The sequence below is a fragment of the Oncorhynchus tshawytscha genome, linkage group LG19 (genome assembly GCF_018296145.1).
Source record: "Oncorhynchus tshawytscha isolate Ot180627B linkage group LG19, Otsh_v2.0, whole genome shotgun sequence".
Classification (NCBI taxonomy): Eukaryota; Metazoa; Chordata; class Actinopteri; order Salmoniformes; family Salmonidae; genus Oncorhynchus; species Oncorhynchus tshawytscha.
The window spans coordinates 59,860,163-59,880,527 of NC_056447.1; the positions used below are offsets into that span (position 1 = coordinate 59,860,163).

General features: G+C 45.3%; 1 protein-coding gene across 1 annotated transcript in view; it reads left to right on the forward strand.

Moving 5' to 3' along the window:
* The window catches only part of vwf (von Willebrand factor), a 189,697-nt gene that overhangs the window by 29,501 nt on the left and 139,831 nt on the right, over window positions 1-20,365 (forward strand). The window contains 2 exon segments of the mRNA XM_042302000.1: window positions 12,091-12,188; window positions 12,551-12,702. Coding sequence (XP_042157934.1) covers window positions 12,091-12,188; window positions 12,551-12,702 — 250 coding nt within the window.

Consider the following 20,365-nt stretch of genomic DNA (forward strand, 5'->3'; position numbering starts at 1 on the left):
TCAGAGATAGATAGAAGACATGGTCAGTAGTGTCAGAGATAGATAGAAGACGTGGTCAGTAGTGTCAGAGATAGATAGAAGACGTGGTCAGTTGTGTCAGAGATAGATAGAAGACGTGGTCAGTTGTGTCAGAGATAGATAGAAGACGTGGTCAGTAGTGTCAGAGATAGATAGAAGACGTGGTCAGTAGTGTCAGAGATAGATAGAAGACGTGGTCAGTAGAGTCAGAGATAGATATGAGACATGGTCAGTAGAGTCAGAGATAGAAGAAAGACGTTGTCAGTAGAGTCAGAGATAGAAGACATGGTCAGTAGAGTCAGAGATAGGAGAAAGACGTTGTCAGTAGAGTCAGAGATAGAAGACGTGGTCAGTATAGTCAGAGATAGAAGACGTGGTCAGTAGAGTCAGAGATAGAAGACATGGTCAGTAGAGTCAGAGATAGAAGACGTTGTCAGTATAGTCAGAGATAGAAGACATGGTCAGTAGAGTCAGAGATAGATAGAAGATGTGGTCAGTAGAGTCAGAGATAGAAGACGTGGTCAGTAGAGTCAGAGATAGAAGACATGGTCAGTAGAGTCAGAGATAGAAGAAAGACGTTGTCAGTATAGTCAGAGATAGAAGACATGGTCAGTAGAGTCAGAGATAGGAGAAAGACGTTGTCAGTAGAGTCAGAGATAGAAGACGTGGTCAGTATAGTCAGAGATAGAAGACATGGTCAGTAGAGTCAGAGATAGAAGAAAGACGTTGTCAGTAGAGTCAGAGATAGAAGACATGGTCAGTAGAGTCAGAGATAGAAGACGTGGTCAGTAGAGTCAGAGATAGAAGACATGGTCAGTAGAGTCAGAGATAGAAGACGTGGTCAGTAGAGTCAGAGATAGAAGACATGGTCAGTAGAGTCAGAGATAGAGTCAGAGATAGAAGACGTTGTCAGTAGAGTCAGAGATAGAAGACATGGTCAGTAGAGTCAGAGATAGAAGACATGGTCAGTAGAGTCAGAGATAGAAGACATGGTCAGTAGAGTCAGAGATAGAAGACATGGTCAGTAGAGTCAGAGATAGAAGAAGACGTTGTCAGTAGAGTCAGAGATAGAAGACATGGTCAGTAGAGTCAGAGATAGAGAAAGACGTTGTCAGTAGAGTCAGAGATAGAAGACGTGGTCAGTATAGTCAGAGATAGAAGACATGGTCAGTAGAGTCAGAGATAGAAGAAATACGTTGTCAGTAGAGTCAGAGATAGAAGACATGGTCAGTAGAGTCAGAGATAGAAGACGTGGTCAGTCAGAGATAGAGTCAGAGATAGAAGAAATACGTTGTCAGTAGAGTCAGAGATAGAAGACATGGTCAGTAGAGTCAGAGATAGAAGAAATACGTTGTCAGTAGAGTCAGAGATAGAAGACATGGTCAGTAGAGTCAGAGATAGAAGACGTTGTCAGTATAGTCAGAGATAGAAGAAATACGTTGTCAGTAGATTCAGAGATAGAAGACATGGTCAGTAGAGTCAGAGATAGAAGAAAGACGTTGTCAGTATAGTCAGAGATAGAAGAAGATGGTCAGTAGAGTCAGAGATAGATAGAGACGTGGTCAGTAGAGTCAGAGAGAGATAGAAGACGTGGTCAGTAGAGTCAGAGATAGATAGAAGACGTGGTCAGTAGTGTCAGATAGATAGAAGACGTGGTCAGTAGAGTCAGAGATAGAAGACGTGGTCAGTAGAGTCAGAGATAGAAGACGTGGTCAGTAGAGTCAGAGATAGATAAGACGTGGTCAGTAGAGTCAGAGATAGAAGACGTGGTCAGTAGAGTCAGAGATAGAAGACGTGGTCAGTAGAGTCAGAGATAGAAGAAACGTTGTCAGTAGAGTCAGAGATAGAAGACGTGGTCAGTAGAGTCAGAGATAGAAGACGTGGTCAGTAGAGTCAGAGATAGATAGAAGACGTGGTCAGTAGAGTCAGAGATAGAAGACGTGGTCAGTAGAGTCAGAGATAGAAGACGTGGTCAGTAGAGTCAGAGATAGAAGACGTGGTCAGTAGAGTCAGAGATAGAAGACGTGGTCAGTAGAGTCAGAGATAGAAGACGTGGTCAGTAGAGTCAGAGATAGAAGACATGGTCAGTAGAGTCAGAGATAGAAGAAAGACGTTGTCAGATAGAGTCAGAGATAGAAGACATGGTCAGTAGAGTCAGAGATAGAAAGACGTTGTCAGTAGAGTCAGAGATAGAAGACGTGGTCAGTAGAGTCAGAGATAGAAGACATGGTCAGTAGAGTCAGAGATAGTCAGTGTCAGAGTCAGAGATAGAAGAAGACGTTGTCAGTAGAGTCAGAGATAGAAGACATGGTCAGTAGAGTCAGAGATAGAAGAGTGGTCAGAGATAGAAGACATGGTCAGTAGAGTCAGAGATAGAAGACGTGGTCAGTAGAGTCAGAGATAGAAGACATGGTCAGTAGAGTCAGATAGAAGATGGTCAGTAGAGTCAGAGATAGAAGACGTTGTCAGTAGAGTCAGAGATAGAAGACATGGTCAGTAGAGTCAGAGATAGAAAAGACGTGGTCAGTAGAGTCAGAGATAGAAGACATGGTCAGTAGAGTCAGAGATAGAAGACATGGTCAGTAGAGTCAGAGTGGTCAGTAGAGTCAGAGATAGAAGACATGGTCAGTAGAGTCAGAGATAGGAGAAAGACGTTGTCAGTAGAGTCAGAGATAGAAGATGTGGTCAGTATAGTCAGAGATAGAAGACATGGTCAGTAGAGTCAGAGATAGAAGAAATACGTTGTCAGTAGAGTCAGAGATAGAAGACATGGTCAGTAGAGTCAGAGATAGAAGACGTGGTCAGTAGAGTCAGAGATAGAAGACGTGGTCAGTAGAGTCAGAGATAGAAGACATGGTCAGTAGAGTCAGAGATAGAAGAAATACGTTGTCAGTAGAGTCAGAGATAGAAGACATGGTCAGTAGAGTCAGAGATAGAAGACGTTGTCAGTATAGTCAGAGATAGAAGAAATACGTTGTCAGTAGAGTCAGAGATAGAAGACATGGTCAGTAGAGTCAGAGATAGAAGAAGACGTGGTCAGTAGAGTCAGAGATAGAAGACGATGTCAGTAGAGTCAGATAGATAGATAGAGACGTGGTCAGTAGAGTCAGAGATCAGAGAAGACGTGGTCAGTAGAGTCAGAGATAGATAGAAGACGTGGTCAGTAGAGTCAGAGATAGATAGAAGACGTGGTCAGTAGAGTCAGAGATAGAAGACGTGGTCAGTAGAGTCAGAGATAGAAGACGTGGTCAGTAGAGTCAGAGATAGAGTAGAAGACGTGGTCAGTAGAGTCAGAGATAGAAGACGTGGTCAGTAGAGTCAGAGATAGAAGACGTGGTCAGTAGAGTCAGAGATAGAAGAAAGTGGTCAGTAGAGTCAGAGATAGAAGAGAAGTCGTAGGTCAGTAGAGTCAGAGATAGAAGACGTGGTCAGTAGAGTCAGAGATAGATATGAGAGTCAGTAGAGTCAGAGATAGAGAAGAGTCAGAGAGTCAGAGAAGACGTGGTCAGTAGAGTCAGAGATAGAAGTGGTCAGTAGAGTCAGAGATAGAAGACGTGGTCAGTAGAGTCAGACATAGATAGAATACGTGGTCAGTAGAGTCAGAGATAGATAGAAGACGTGGTCAGTAGTGTCAGAGATAGATAGAAGACGTGGTCAGTAGTGTCAGAGATGGGTAGAAGACGTGGTCAGTAGTGTCAGAGATAGAAGAAGATGTGGTCAGTTGTGTCAGAGATAGATAGAAGACGTGGTCAGTTGTGTCAGAGATAGATAGAAGACGTGGTCAGTAGTGTCAGAGATAGATAGAAGACGTGGTCAGTAGTGTCAGAGATAGATAGAAGATGTGGTCAGTAGAGTCAGAGATAGAAGACGTGGTCAGTAGAGTCAGGGATAGAAGACGTGGTCAGTAGAGTCAGAGATAGATATGAGACATGGTCAGTAGAGTCAGAGATAGAAGAAAGACGTTGTCAGTAGAGTCAGAGATAGAAGACATGGTCAGTAGAGTCAGAGATAGGAGAAAGACGTTGTCAGTAGAGTCAGAGATAGAAGACGTGGTCAGTATAGTCAGAGATAGAAGACATGGTCAGTAGAGTCAGAGATAGAAGAAATACGTTGTCAGTAGAGTCAGAGATAGAAGACATGGTCAGTAGAGTCAGAGATAGAAGACGTGGTCAGTAGAGTCAGAGATAGAAGACATGGTCAGTAGAGTCAGAGATAGAAGAAAGACGTTGTCAGTATAGTCAGAGATAGAAGACATGGTCAGTAGAGTCAGAGATAGAAGAAATACGTTGTCAGTAGAGTCAGAGATAGAAGACATGGTCAGTAGAGTCAGAGATAGAAGACGTGGTCAGTAGAGTCAGAGATAGAAGACATGGTCAGTAGAGTCAGAGATAGAAGACATGGTCAGTAGAGTCAGAGATAGGAGAAAGACGTTGTCAGTAGAGTCAGAGATAGAAGACGTGGTCAGTATAGTCAGAGATAGAAGACATGGTCAGTAGAGTCAGAGATAGAAGAAATACGTTGTCAGTAGAGTCAGAGATAGAAGACATGGTCAGTAGAGTCAGAGATAGAAGACGTGGTCAGTAGAGTCAGAGATAGAAGACATGGTCAGTAGAGTCAGAGATAGAAGACGTTGTCAGTAGAGTCAGAGATAGAAGACATGGTCAGTAGAGTCAGAGATAGAAGACATGGTCAGTAGAGTCAGAGATAGAAGAAATACGTTGTCAGTAGAGTCAGAGATAGAAGACATGGTCAGTAGAGTCAGAGATAGAAGAAATACGTTGTCAGCAGAGTCAGAGATAGAAGACGTGGTCAGTATAGTCAGAGATAGAAGACGTGGTCAGTAGAGTCAGAGATAGAAGAAATACGTTGTCAGTAGATTCAGCGATAGAAGACCCGGTCAATAGAGTCAGAGATAGCAGAAAGACGTTGTCAGTGGAGTCAGAGATAGAAACGTGGTCAGTAGGGTCAGAGATAGAAGAAAGACGTTGTCAGTAGAGTCAGAGATAGAAACGTGGTCAGTAGAGTCAGAGATAGAAGAAGATGTGGTCAGTAGAGTCAGAGATAGAAGACATGGTCAGTAGAGTCAGGGATAGAAGACGTGGTCAGTAGAGTCAGAGATAGATATGAGACATGGTCAGTAGAGTCAGAGATAGAAGAAAGACGTTGTCAGTAGAGTCAGAGATAGAAGACATGGTCAGTAGAGTCAGAGATAGGAGAAAGACGTTGTCAGTAGAGTCAGAGATAGAAGAAGACGTGGTCAGTATAGTCAGAGATAGAAGACATGGTCAGTAGAGTCAGAGATAGAAGAAAGACGTGGTCAGTAGATGTCAGAGATAGATAGTAAGACGTGGTCAGTAGTGTCAGAGATGGGTAGAAGACGTGGTCAGTTGTGTCAGAGATAGATAGAAGACGTGGTCAGTTGTGTCAGAGATAGATAGAAGACGTGGTCAGTTGTGTCAGAGATAGATAGAAGACGTGGTCAGTATTGTCAGAGATAGATAGAAGACGTGGTCAGTAGTGTCAGAGATAGATAGAAGACGTGGTCAGTAGAGTCAGAGATAGAAGACGTGGTCAGTAGAGTCAGAGATAGAAGACGTGGTCAGTAGAGTCAGAGATAGAAAGAAGACGTGGTCAGTAGAGTCAGAGATAGAAGACGTGGTCAGTAGAGTCAGAGATAGAAGACGTGGTCAGTAGAGTCAGAGATAGATATGAGACGTGGTCAGTAGAGTCGGAGATTGAAGACGTGGTCAGTAGAGTCAGAGATAGAAGACGTGGTCAGTAGAGTCAGAGATAGAAGACGTGGTCAGTAGAGTCAGACATAGATAGAAGACGTGGTCAGTAGAGTCAGAGATAGATAGAAGACGTGGTCAGTAGTGTCAGAGATAGATAGAAGACGTGGTCAGTAGTGTCAGAGATGGGTAGAAGACGTGGTCAGTTGTGTCAGAGATAGATAGAAGATGTGGTCAGTTGTGTCAGAGATAGATAGAAGACGTGGTCAGTTGTGTCAGAGATAGATAGAAGACGTGGTCAGTAGTGTCAGAGATAGATAGAAGACGTGGTCAGTAGTGTCAGAGATAGATAGAAGATGTGGTCAGTAGAGTCAGAGATAGATATGAGACATGGTCAGTAGAGTCAGAGATAGAAGACATGGTCAGTAGAGTCAGAGATAGAAGAAAGACGTTGTCAGTATAGTCAGAGATAGAAGACATGGTCAGTAGAGTCAGAGATAGAAGAAATACGTTGTCAGTAGAGTCAGAGATAGAAGACATGGTCAGTAGAGTCAGAGATAGAAGACGTGGTCAGTAGAGTCAGAGATAGAAGACATGGTCAGTAGAGTCAGAGATAGAAGAAAGACGTTGTCAGTATAGTCAGAGATAGAAGACATGGTCAGTAGAGTCAGAGATAGGAGAAAGACGTTGTCAGTAGAGTCAGAGATAGAAGACGTGGTCAGTATAGTCAGAGATAGAAGACATGGTCAGTAGAGTCAGAGATAGAAGAAAGACGTTGTCAGTATAGTCAGAGATAGAAGACATGGTCAGTAGAGTCAGAGATAGGAGAAAGACGTTGTCAGTAGAGTCAGAGATAGAAGACGTGGTCAGTATAGTCAGAGATAGAAGACATGGTCAGTAGAGTCAGAGATAGAAGAAATACGTTGTCAGTAGAGTCAGAGATAGAAGACATGGTCAGTAGAGTCAGAGATAGAAGACGTGGTCAGTAGAGTCAGAGATAGAAGACATGGTCAGTAGAGTCAGAGATAGAAGACGTTGTCAGTAGAGTCAGAGATAGAAGACATGGTCAGTAGAGTCAGAGATAGAAGACATGGTCAGTAGAGTCAGAGATAGAAGAAATACGTTGTCAGTAGAGTCAGAGATAGAAGACATGGTCAGTAGAGTCAGAGATAGAAGAAATACGTTGTCAGCAGAGTCAGAGATAGAAGACATGGTCAGTAGAGTCAGAGATAGAAGACGTTGTCAGTATAGTCAGAGATAGAAGAAATACGTTGTCAGTAGATTCAGAGATAGAAGACATGGTCAGTAGAGTCAGAGATAGAAGAAAGACGTTGTCAGTATAGTCAGAGATAGAAGACATGGTCAGTAGAGTCAGAGATAGAAGAAAGACGTTGTCAGTATAGTCAGAGATAGAAGACATGGTCAGTAGAGTCAGAGATAGATAGAAGATGTGGTCAGTAGAGTCAGAGATAGAAGACATGGTCAGTAGAGTCAGGGATAGAAGACGTGGTCAGTAGAGTCAGAGATAGATATGAGACATGGTCAGTAGAGTCAGAGATAGAAGAAAGACGTTGTCAGTAGAGTCAGAGATAGAAGACATGGTCAGTAGAGTCAGAGATAGGAGAAAGACGTTGTCAGTAGAGTCAGAGATAGAAGAGGTGATCAGTATAGTCAGAGATAGAAGACATGGTCAGTATAGTCAGAGATAGAAGAAATACGTGGTCAGTAGATTCAGCGATAGAAGAAAGACGTGGTCAGTAGAGTCAGAGATAGAAGACGTGGTCAGTAGTGTCAGAGATAGATAAAAGACGTGGTCAGTAGAGTCAGAGATAGAAGACGTGGTCAGTAGTGTCAGAGATAGATAAAAGACGTGGTCAGTAGAGTCAGAGATAGAAGAAATACGTGGTCAGTAGAGTCAGAGATAGAAGAAAGACGTGGTCAGTAGAGTCAGAGATAGAAGAACAAGGGAAGGAGGTGTGGATGTTAGTACACTGTTTATACAGGGTTAGTTCACCAAATACATTGTTCTAAAAATAATACAGGGGGGGGGATTATTTAAGATACTCTTTGAAGAGGTAGGTTTTCAGATGTTTTCGGGAGATGGGCATGGACTCTGCTGTCCTAGCTTCAGGAGGAAGATGGGCAGGGACTCTGCTGTACTAGCTTAAGGGGGAAGCTGGTTCCACCATTGGAGTGCCAGGACATAAAAGAGCTGGGGCTGGGTTGAGCGCAACCTACCCTCCTGAGTGGGACCAGTAGACTCAATGGGCTGAGTGAATGAGGAGCGTATTTAGAGAGGAGGGAGGGGGGAGAAGGTTTAACATAGTTTTCTAGGGTTAGAGATGTTGAGTGATAGAAAGTGGCTTTAACAACAGACACATAGGAAGAGAAGGTGTTGAAAAGGGAGTGGAAGGATGATAACGTCCCGAGAACCTTTCCTCCAAGCAGGGGGAGAGGGCCTAGCCATCAGGGAGGAAAGGGGACAGGATGTGGAAAGGGAGGAGAGTAGGGTTGAAGAGAGAGAATCAAGAGACAGAAGGGAGAATTTAAAATTTTTATTTTACCGTTATTTAACTAGGCAAGTCGGTTAAGATGAAATTCTTATTTTCAATGACGGCCTAGAAACAGTGGGTTAACTGCCTGTTCAGGGGCAGAACGACAGATTTGTACCTTGTCAGCTCGGGATTTGAACTTGCAACCTAGTCCAACACTCTAACCACTAGGCTACCCTGACGCCCCTAGATGATAGGATAGAAGAGGAGAGAGTAGTGGGAGAGAGAGAGAGACCATCTGGGTAGGAGCTGAGTGGGCAGGGTTGGAGGAAAGGGAGACAGAAAAGGAAACATAGTAGTGATCAGAGACAGAGGGGGGTTGCAAGTTAAATTAGTAGGAGAAAAGAGACCTGGAGGGGGGTTGCAAGTGAAATTAGTAGGAGAACAGCCTCTGGTATAGGGTGAGGTCAAAGAGGCAAGTAGGGGAAATATAGAGTTGGAAATAAATGAATTGAAGTCATATATCGGAGGTTGAAGTCGCCAAGTATGAAGACCGTTAACGTATCGTCAAGGTGTAATGCACATTGTGAAACTCTAAAGGCACCTGGTGGGCGATAGATTATAATAGTGTTACGCTTGAGTGGACAAATAACAGTGAGAGAAAACTTAGTCAGACTATGAGAGAAAACTTAGTCAGATGAAGAGAGAACAGCTGGTGAAGCAATGTTCTCTGGGGTGATCCATATGTCTCTGTCAGGGCCAATAAGTCAAGTGACTGAAGGGCAGCATAGGCTGAGATGGTCTTGGAGTTCTTGACCACAGATTGGCAGTTCCAAATGCTGTCAGAGACCAGGAATTCCACATGGGTTGTGTGCGCAGGGTACACTACATTAGAATGGTTGCAGCCAAGGGGTGTGGAGCGTCTGTAAAGCTGCCAGAGACCAGGAATTCCACATGGGTTGTGTGCGCAGAGTACACTACATTAGAATGGTTGCAGCCAAGGGGTGGGGAGCGTCTGTAAAGCCTACAGGGAGAGGAGTGAACAGGTATAGAAACCACACACATAGTTGACAAAGCAACACAATTGCAAATTGTAAATAACTAAGTAAGACACTCAAGGGAGAGAGTGGTGCGGAGCCTCTCTTTCCTTCCTTGAACAACTACACAGAACAACTTGGCAGAACAACTCGGAATAACCGTCTTAGTTTCGACGACGGTCTTAGTTTTCTAACCTAGACTGAGGTTACAAAAAGCAAAAAGCCACAAATTGCCCTGCCCCTTGATCCTGGTTGATGTATCATTCACAGGAGGCTGCTGAGTGGAGAACGGCTCTTAATAACTGCCGGAACGAAGCACCATGTGTTTGATGTATTTGATACCATTCCAATTATTCCGCTCCAGTTATTAAGATGAGACCATCCTCCCCAATTAAGGTGCCACCAACCTCCTGTTGCGGCAACAATCATATGCAAGTTATGAGCAGTCAGCAGTTCACACACCAGGTAGGCTACTGGGAAGAAAGACAGGCAGCACTTAAAGTAGCTAGCAAAAAAACAGCACTAGAACACAACAGATAAAGACAAAAATCATACTACAGATATCAGGGCCCTCATTTATCAATGTTGCGTAGAAACTATTCTAAAATACTACTTACGACAGGATATATGATGTTCAAACAATCCTACGAGTGTCATACACACAGAGGAGATAACCATTAATAAATATGATCTTTCTCAGCCATAGTGCTCATGCACGACCTTGCTTTTGGCTTTTTGAAACACCCATAATTAACCATATATGGTCAAAATCATTGCTTTCAAGCCATTGGGGAATATACATAGCTGTACAATGAAATAGCTATAACGGTGCAGTCAGAGATTGAAACAGAGGCGATAGTGACTGAAACAGAGGTGTTAGTGTCTGAAACAGAGGTGCTAGTGACTGAAACAGAGGTGCTAGTGACTGAAACAGAGGTGCTAGTGACTGAAACAGAGGTGCTAGTGACTGAAACAGAGGTGCTAGTGAGTGAAACAGAGGTGTTAGTGTCTGAAACAGAGGTGTTAGTGTCTGAAACAGAGGTGCTAGTGACTGAAACAGAGGTGCTAGTGACTGAAACAGAGGTGCTAGTGACTGAAACAGAGGTGCTAGTGACTGAAACAGAGGTGCTAGTGACTGAAACAGAGGTGCTAGTGACTGAAACAGAGGTGCTAGTGACAAACAGAAGTGCTAGTGACTGAGACAGAGGTGTTAGTGTCTGAAACAGAGGTGCTAGTGACTGAAACAGAGGTGCTAGTGACTGAAACAGAGGTGCTAGTGGCTGAAACAGAGGTGCTAGTGACTGAAACAGAGGTGCTAGTGACTGAACCAGAGGTGCTAGTGACTGAACCAGAGGTGCTAGTGACTGAACCAGAGGTGCTAGTGACTGAACCAGAGGTGCTAGTGACTGAACCAGAGGTGCTAGTGACTGAACCAGAGGTGCTAGTGATATGTTTGATAACCAAACATTTTTATATGGCTCTCTCAGTTCTGGTTTGACCTGTAAAAATACAACCAAACATTTTTATTTGGCTCTCTCAGTTCTGGTTTGACCTGTAAAAATACAACCAAACATTTTTATTTGGCTCTCTCAGTTCTGGTTTGACCTGTAAAAATACAACCAAACATTTTTATTTGGCTCTCTCAGTTCTGGTTTGACCTGTAAAAATACAACCAAACATGTTTATTTGGCTCTCTCAGTTCTGGTTTGACCTGTAAAAATACAACCAAACATTTTTGTTTGGCTCTCTCAGTTCTGGTTTGACCTGTGAAAATGAAGACATAGCTACAAAGGGAGGACCATTATGCCATTTCAAGTTGTTTTAGAAATGGCAAATATTCTTCAAATGTTTAGGTTACACACACCAATAAGCCATCCATCCTCAACAGCTCCCTCCTGTAGGTGAACAGGCAAACATTGCTGTTCTGCAGAATGAACGAGTCGTGTGTTCCACCTTGCCACCACATTGAGTAGCATATTTTCTGTATCACATACCACCTGCACATTAAGACTGGAAGCTTTTTCTTTTCAAATAGTTCACACATTTTCAACATTCATGTATATTTTTCCCATTCATGCTTGAAGTGCAGGTATTCCACAACTTGGCACTGTGCTTTCTTATGGTCATGACTGGGCATACATGTATGCACAACCTGAAGCAAACATTCATGTTGATCAATCTCACGCTTTGCTTGGAAATGATCCCATTTATGATTAATACATAGATTTGTGCTTACACACAAAACACACGGTTGATAAATGAGGGCCCAGGAGTCCTCTAGCTATACAGTCGTGGCCAAAAGTTTTGAGCATGACACAAATATGAATTTTCACAAAGTTTGCTGCTTCAGTGTTTTTAGATATTTTTGTCAGATGTTACTATGGAATACTGAAGTATAATTACAAGCATGTCATAAGTGTCAAAGGCTTTTATTGACAATTACATGAAGTTGATGCAAAGAGTCAATATTTGCAGTGTTGACCCTTCTTTTTCAAGACGACAACAAAAAAGACAGTAATAGACCACAACAGATAAAGACAGTACTAGACCACAACAGATAAAGACAGACAGACAGTACAAGACCACAACAGGTATAGACAGTACTAGACCACAACAGATAAATACAGTACTAGACCACAACAGATAAAGACAGTACTAGACCACAACAGATGAAGACAGACAGACAGTACTAGACCACAACAGATAAAGACAGAAATTATACTTGACTCTAGTCCTCTAGCTATAGAATAAAGCACACACTCAAACACACTTTTACCCAAACTGACATGTGTGTGTGCGTGTGTGTGTGTGTAGTTACTGTGAGAACGGATCTATGAGCTGCAGCTCTACTGAGATGAGTGGATTTATGCTGTCTGACATGTTCTTCCAGGATGACCAGCCACCCTCCAGAGGTATTGTGTGTCTGTGTGTCTGTGTGTGTTTGTGTGTGGCGTGTGCATACCTGAGTGAGTGTATGTGCTTGTCTGTCTGTCTGTTGTCTGTCTGTCTGTCTGTCTGTCTGTCTGTCTGTCTGTCTGTCTGTCTGTCTGTCTGTCTGTCTGTCTGTCTGTCTGTCTGTCTGTCTGTCTGTGTACGTGTGCATGTATTTAATATCTCTGCATGAACTAATAAAGTATTATGTATTAATATATACTATATTGTTAAAAGTAATACATATTTTATTATATTGTTAAAAGTAATATTGTTCAAAGTAGAATTTCTCGTACAATATAACTTTCTAGGTCCTGAGCTTTATATGTGTTTATGTGTCCAGAGCGCCGTGCGGCTACCTGTATCCCCCCTCTGAGGCGTGTTGGGTGTGAGGGAGGGGAGGAGGGTCTGGAGTGTTCTAGAACCTGTCAGAATCTGGACTTACCCTGTCTCAGTCTGGCCTGTATCCCCGGGTGTCTCTGTCCCAACGGCACGGTACGTACACTGACCCTAACCCCAACCCTAACCCTAACCCCAACCCTGGCACTAACCCCAACCCTGACCTTAACCCCAACCCTGACCCTGACCCTAACTCCAACCTTAACCTTAACCTTAACCCCCACCCTAAACCCAACCACGTCCTGACCCTAACCCTTACCCTAACCCTTACCCTGACCCTAACCCTAACTCTGACCCCAACCTTAACCCCGACCTTGACCCTAACCCTGACCCGACCCTGACCCTGATCCTGACCTTAACCCTACCCTAACCCTGACCCCAAGCCAAACCCTAGCTCTGACCGCAACCTCAATCCTTGACCCTAACCCCGACCCGACCCTGACCCTAACCCTGACCCCGACCCTGATTAGGTGTTCAGGAGTCTTATGGCTTAGGGGTAGAAGCTGTTTAGAAGCCTCTTGGACCTAGACTTGGCTCTCCGTTACCGCTTACTGTGAGGTAGCAGAGAGAACAGTCTATGACTAGGATGGCTGGAGCCTTTGACCATTTTTGGGGCCTTCCTCTGACACCGCCTGGTATAGAGGTCCTGGATGGCAGGAAGCTTTCCCCAGTAATGTACTGGGCCGTTCGCACTACCCTCTGTAGTGCCTTGCGGTCGGAGGCCGAGCATTTGGCATACCATGCAGTGATAAAACCAGTCAGGATGTTCTTGATGGTGCAGCTGTAGAGCCTTTTGAGGATCTGAGGACCCATGCCAAATCTTTTCACTGTCCTGAGGGGGAATATGTTTTGTTGTGCACTCTTCACGACTGTCTTAGTGTGTTTGGACCAAGTTAGTTTGTTGGTGATGTGGATACCAAGGAACTTGAAGCTCTCAACCTGCACTGTAGCAGCATCGATGAGAATGGGAGCGTGCTCGGTCCTCTTTTTCCTGTAGTCCACAATCTTCTCCTTTGTCTGTCTAAATGCAATCTTCATGAGTGTAGAGGTCACAGAGAACCAACTAGCAGTACCCTGTCTTCTCCAAACGTTGTATTGATCCCACAGGTCTGAATGACAAGTATTAGAGAAATCCATGGACATATAGGAGCCTCTGGCTCCATCTGCTGGACAGTTTGGAGAAGACAGGTGGACTGCTAGTTCACATAGGAGCTTCTGTCTCCATCTGCCGGACAGTTCGGAGAAGACAGGGTACTGCTCGGTTGTTTTCTGTGACCTCAACACTCATGAAGATTGCCTTTAGACAGAGGTTAAAGACCAGGTCTTGGCCCTAACCTTAACCCCGAACCTAACCTTTGCACCAGCTGTTACCTTAACCTTAAACCTGGCCCTAATTCAAACCCCTCCTTCACCTTAAACCTAACCCCAGCACCTAGCTACTAAGCCTTGCCTTTGATCCTTGCCCTAACCCTAACCCCAGCACCTAGAGGTTACTAAGACTTGGCTGTTTTCTTACCTCTCACTTAACAACATTTATAAAGATGTATCGCTAGGAGCAATAGAATTAGAGAACATGTGTCTCTGCATTGCCTGTCCTCTTTGAGGTAAATTTTCCTCTAACCTAACCCTGACTCTGAGCTCAAACCTGGCCCCAACACTATCCCCAAACCTGACCCTGAAATTGACACTCATTCAGAGGCTGTAGTGTAGTTAGTATGTGGTAATAATTCCATATCTGGCCATGTCTTATGACTTTAAATTCTTATTTCTTCTTATTTCATGTTTTCATTCCATTATGATGCTTTGTGTAATGAACTATTTTGCTGTGTTCATAAGGGATGTTTCCATTCTAGGCAAGTGCCTATTATCTAGATTGTTTCAGCTTCTATTGGCACTTTAGGTAGTTAACTGTTAACCATATGCTAACCTACAATACAGGGTTTTTAGATCAGCGCCTGATCTTATTCTCAGGCGCTGGTGTCAAATAGGCATTCGGGGCTCCAATCAGGCAGAAAGTCCAACAGGATACTGTAAATGTGTTTTATATGATTGAGTGCCTTGTTTGTCACAAACTCTATATTGGAGAGACACAAAACAAAACTAGAATGCAGTCTTAAACGACATCTATACCACATTCAGAACGATGACAGACCCACTGTGTTGTACTCAAGGTACTAAACGATATCATAACCGCCATCGATAAAAGACAGTACTGTGCAGCCGTCTTCATTGACCTTGCCAAGGCTTTCGACTCTGTCAATCACCATATTCTTATCGGCAGACTCAGTAGCCTCTGTGTTTCGGATGACTGCCTTGCCTGGTTCACCAATTACTTTGCAGACAGAGTTCAGTGTGTCAAATCGGAGGGCATGCTGTCCGGTCCTCTGGCAGTCTCTATGGGGGTGCCACAGGGTTCAATTCTCGGGCCGACTCTTTTCTCTGTATATATCAATGATGTTGCTCTTGCTGCGGGCGATTCCCTGATCCACCTCTACGCAGACGACACCATTCTATATACTTTCGGCCCGTCATTGGACACTGTGCTATCTAACCTCCAAACAAGCTTCAATGCCATACAACACTCCTTCCGTGGCCTCCAACTGCTCTTAAACGCTAGTAAAACCAAATGCATGCTTTTCAACCGATCGCTGCCTGCACCCGCATGCCCGACTAGCATCACCACCCTGGATGGTTCCGACCTTGAATATGTGGACATCTATAAGTACCTAGGTGTCTGGCTAGACTGCAAACTCTCCTTCCAGACTCATATCAAACATCTCCAATCGAAAATCAAATCAAGAGTCGGCTTTCTATTCCGCAACAAAGCCTCCTTCACTCACGCCGCCAAGCTTACCCTAGTAAAACTGACTATCCTTCCGATCCTCGACTTCGGCGATGTCATCTACAAAATGGCTTCCAACACTCTACTCAGCAAACTGGATGCAGTCTATCACAGTGCCATCCGTTTTGTCACTAAAGCACCTTATACCACCCACCACTGCGACCTGTATGCTCTAGTCGGCTGGCCCTCGTTACATATTCGTCGCCAGACCCACTGGCTCCAGGTCATCTACAAGTCCATGCTAGGTAAAGCTCCGCCTTATCTCAGTTCACTGGTCATGATGGCAACACCCATCCGTAGCACGCGCTCCAGCAGGTGTATCTCACTGATCATCCCTAAAGCCAACACCTCATTTGGCCGCCTTTCGTTCCAGTACTCTGCTGCCTGTGACTGGAACGAATTGCAAAAATCGCTGAAGTTGGAGACTTTTATCTCCCTCACCAACTTCAAACATCAGCTATCTGAGCAGCTAACCGATCGCTGCTGCTGTACATAGTCTATTGGTAAATAGCCCACCCATTTTCACCTACCTCATCCCCATACTGTTTTTATTTATTTACTTGCTCTTTTGCACACCAATATCTCTACCTGTACATGACCATCTGATCATTTATCACTCCAGTGTTAATCTGCAAAATTGTAATTATTCACCTACCTCCTCATGCCTTTTGCACACATTGTATATAGACTCCCCCCTTTGTTTTCTACTGTGTTATTGACTTGTTAATTGTTTATTCCATGTGTAACTCTGTGTTGTCTGCTCACACTGCTATGCTTTATCTTGGCCAGGTCGCAGTTGCAAATGAGAACTTGTTCTCAACTGGCCTACCTGGTTAAATAAAGGTGAAATAATTTTTTTTTTTTTTTAAATTCACTTTAGAGCTCATAGTGGAGAACCTTAGAAATTTGGGGCTGGAGACCAATATAGGGTGGTCAAAAACTCAAACAGGGCTGAGTAACAATGGTTTAGAACAGTAGAAACTATTGATTGTCTAGGCCTTACTGAGAAATACTAAGCCACCCAGTAATTTGTCTCTAGGTCATGGTTTCCCAAACTGGGTCCTGGGGCCACCCCAAGGAGCAAGTCTTGGTTATTGCCCTAGCACTACACAGCTGATTCAAATAATCAAAGCTTAATGATGAGGTGATTATTTGATTCAGCAGCACACATACTCTGACCCTTAACCTGGTCCCCAGATTTTGGTCTGTACCCTGACCCTGGTCCCCAGAGTTTGGTCTGTACCCTGACCCTGGTCCCCAGAGTTTGGTCTGTACCCTGACCCTGGTCCCCAGAGTTTGGTCTGTAACCTGACCCTAACCCTGGTCCCCAGAGTTTGGTCTGTAACCTGACCCTTACCTAGGTCCCCAGAGTTTGGTCTGTACCCTTACCCTACTCCCCAGAGTTTGGTCTGTACCCTTACCCTACTCCCCAGAGTTTGGTCTATACCCTTACCCTACTCCCCAGAGTTTGGTCTGTACCCTGACCCTGGTCCCCAGAGTTTGGTCTGTACCCTGACCCTGGTCCCCAGAGTTTGGTCTGTACCCTGACCCTGGTCCCCAGAGTTTGGTCTGTATCCTGACCCGGGTCCCCAGAGTTTGGTCTGTACCAGAGTTTGGTCTGTAACCTGACCCTTACCCTGGTCCCCAGAGTTTGGTCTGTAACCTGACCCGTATCATGGTCCCCAGAGTTTGGTCTGTACCCTTACCCTAGTCTCCAGAGTTTGGTCTGTACCCTGACCCTGGTCCCCAGAGTTTGGTCTGTACCCTTTCCCTGGTCCACAGAGTTTGGTCTGTACCCTAACCCTGGTCCTGAGTTTGGACTGTACCCGTACCCTAGTCCCCAGAGTTTGGTCTGTACCCTTACCTTGGTCCACAGAGTTTGGTTTGTATCCTGACCCTGGTCCCCAGAGTTTGGTCTGTACCCTTACCCTGGTCCACAGAGTTTGGTCTGTATCCTGACCCTGGTCCCCAGAGTTTGGTCTGTATACTGACCTTGACCCTGTTCCCCAGAGTTTGGACTGTAACCTGACCCTGGTCCCACAGTTTGGTCTGTTTCCTGACCCTGGTCCACAGAGTTTGGTCTGTATCCTGACCCTGGTCCCCAGAGTTTGGTCTGTATCCTGACCCTGGTCCCCAGAGTTTGGTCTGTATCCTGACCCTGGTCCCCAGGGTTTGGTCTGTACCCTGAACCTGGTCCCCAGAATTTGTTCGGTACCCTGACCCTGGTACCCAGAGTTTGGTCTGCACACTGACCATGGTTCCAGAGTTTGGTCTGTACTCTGGCCCTGGTCCCAGAGTTTGGTTTTTATACTGACCATGGTTCCCAGAAATTGGTCTGTAACCTGACAATTGTCCCCAGACTTTGGTCTGTAGCCTGACCCTGGTCCCCAGACTTTGGTCTGTGCCCTGACCCTGGTCCCCAGAGTTTGGACTGTACACCCCCAACCCTGGTCCCCAGAGTTTGGTCTGTACCCTGACCCTGGTCCCCAGACTTTGGTCTGTATCCTGACCCTGTTCACAAGAGTTTGGACTGTTCCCTGTCCCTTGTCCCAGAGTTTGGTCTGTAACCTGACTTTGGTCCCAGAGTTTGGTCTGTAACCTGACTTTGGTCCCAAAGTATGGTCTGTAACCTGACAATTACCCTGGTCCCCAGAGTTTGACTGTATCATGACCATTGTCCCCAGAATTTGGCCTGTAACCTGACCCTGGTCCCTAGAGTTTGGTCTGTATCCTGACCCTGGTTCCCAGAGTTTGGTCTGTAACCTGCCTCTGGTTCCCAGAGTTTGGTCTGTATCCTGATTTTGGTTCCCAGAGTTTGGTCTGTATACTGACCATGGTCCCGGAATTTGATCTTTATACTGACCATGGTTCCAGATGTAGATCTGTACCCTTACCCTGTTCCACAGAGTTTGGAATTGTTCCTGAATGTGGTACCCAGAGTTTGGTCTGTAACCTGACCCTGGTCCACAGAGTTTAGTCTGTACCCTTACCCTGGTTCCAGAGTTTGGTCTGTATCCTGACCCTGGTTCCAGAGTTTGGTCCGTACCCTGACCCTGGTCCACAGAGTTTAGTCTGTATCCTGACCATGGTTCCAGAGTTTGGTCTGTATCCTGACCCTGGTTCCAGAGTTTGGTCTGTATCCTGACCCTGGTTCCAGAGTTTGGTCTGTACCCTGACCCTGGTTCCAGAGTTTGGTCTGTATCCTAACCATGGTTCCAGATTTAGATCTGTACCCTTACCCTGTTCCACAGAGTTTGGTATTGTTCCTGAATGTGGTCCCCAGAGTTTGGTCTGTAACCTGACCCTGGTCCACAGAGTTTAGTCTGTACCCTTACCCTGGTTCCAGAGTTTGGTCTGTATCCTGACCCTGGTTCCAGAGTTTGGTCTGTACCCTGACCCTGTTTCCAGAGTTTGGTCTGTATACTGACCCTGGTTCCAGGGCTTGGTCTGTATCCTAACCCTGGTTCCAGAGTTGTCTGTACCCTGACCATGGTTTCAGATTTAGATCTGTACCCTTACCCTGTTTCCAGAGTTTGGTCTGTGACCTGACCCGGGTTCCAGACTTTGGTCTGTACCCTGACCCTGGTTCCAGAGTTTGGTCTGTATCCTGACCCTGGTTCCAGAGTTTGGTCTGTATCCTCACCCTGGTTCCAGAGTTTGGTCTGTACCCTGACCCTGTTTCCAGAGTTTGGTCTGTATACTGACCCTGTTTCCAGAGTTTGGTCTGTACCCTGACCCTGGTTCCAGAGTTTGGTCTGTACCCTGACCCTGGTTCCAGAGTTTGGTCTGTACCCTGACCCTGGTTCCAGAGTTTGGTCTGTACCCTGACCCTGGTTCCAGAGTTTGGTCTGTACACTGACCCTGTTTCCAGAGTTTGGTCTGTACACTGACCCTGTTTCCAGAGTTTGGTCTGTATACTGACCCTGGTTCCAGGGTTTGGTCTGTACCCTGACCCTGGTTCTATAGTTTGGTCTGTACCCTGTTACTGTTTCCAGAGTGGTGTCTGTATCCTAACCCTGGTTCCAGAGTTGTCTGTACCCTGACCCTGTTTCCAGAGTTTTGTCTGTACTCTGCCCCTGTTTCCAGAGTTTTGTCTGTACCCGGCCCCTGTTTCCAGAGTTTGGTCTGTACCCGGCCCCTGTTTCCAGAGTTTGGTCTGTACCCGGCCCCTGTTTCCAGAGTTTGTCATTATACTGACCCTGGTTCCAGGGTTTGGTCTGTACCCTGACCCTGTTTCCAGAGTTTGTCTGTATACTGACCCTGGTTCCAGGGTTTGGTCTGTGTCCTGACCCTGTTTCCAGAATTTGGCCTGTAACCTGACCCTGGTCCCTAGAGTTTGGTCTGTATCCTGACCCTGGTTCCCAGAGTTTGGTCTGTAACCTGCCTCTGGTTCCCAGAGTTTGGTTTGTATCCTGATTTTGGTTCCCAGAGTTTGGTCTGTATACTGACCATGGTCCCGGAATTTGATCTTTATACTGACCATGGTTCCAGATGTAGATCTGTACCCTTACCCTGTTCCACAGAGTTTGGTATTGTTCCTGAATGTGGTCCCCAGAGTTTGGTCTGTAACCTGACCCTGGTCCACAGAGTTTAGTCTGTATCCTGACCCTGGTTCCAGAGTTTGGTCTGTATCCTGACCCTGGTTCCAGAGTTTGGTCTGTACCCTGACCCTGGTTCCAGAGTGTGGTCTGTACACTGATCCTGTTTCCAGAGTTTGGTCTGTACCCTGACCCTGTTTCCAGAGTGTGGTCTGTACACTGACCCTGTTTCCAGAGTTTGGTCTGTATACTGACCCTGGTTCCAGGGTTTGGTCTGTACCCTGACCCTGGTTCTATAGTTTGGTCTGTACCCTGTCACTGTTTCCAGAGTGGTGTCTGTATCCTAACCCTGGTTCCAGAGTTGTCTGTACCCTGACCC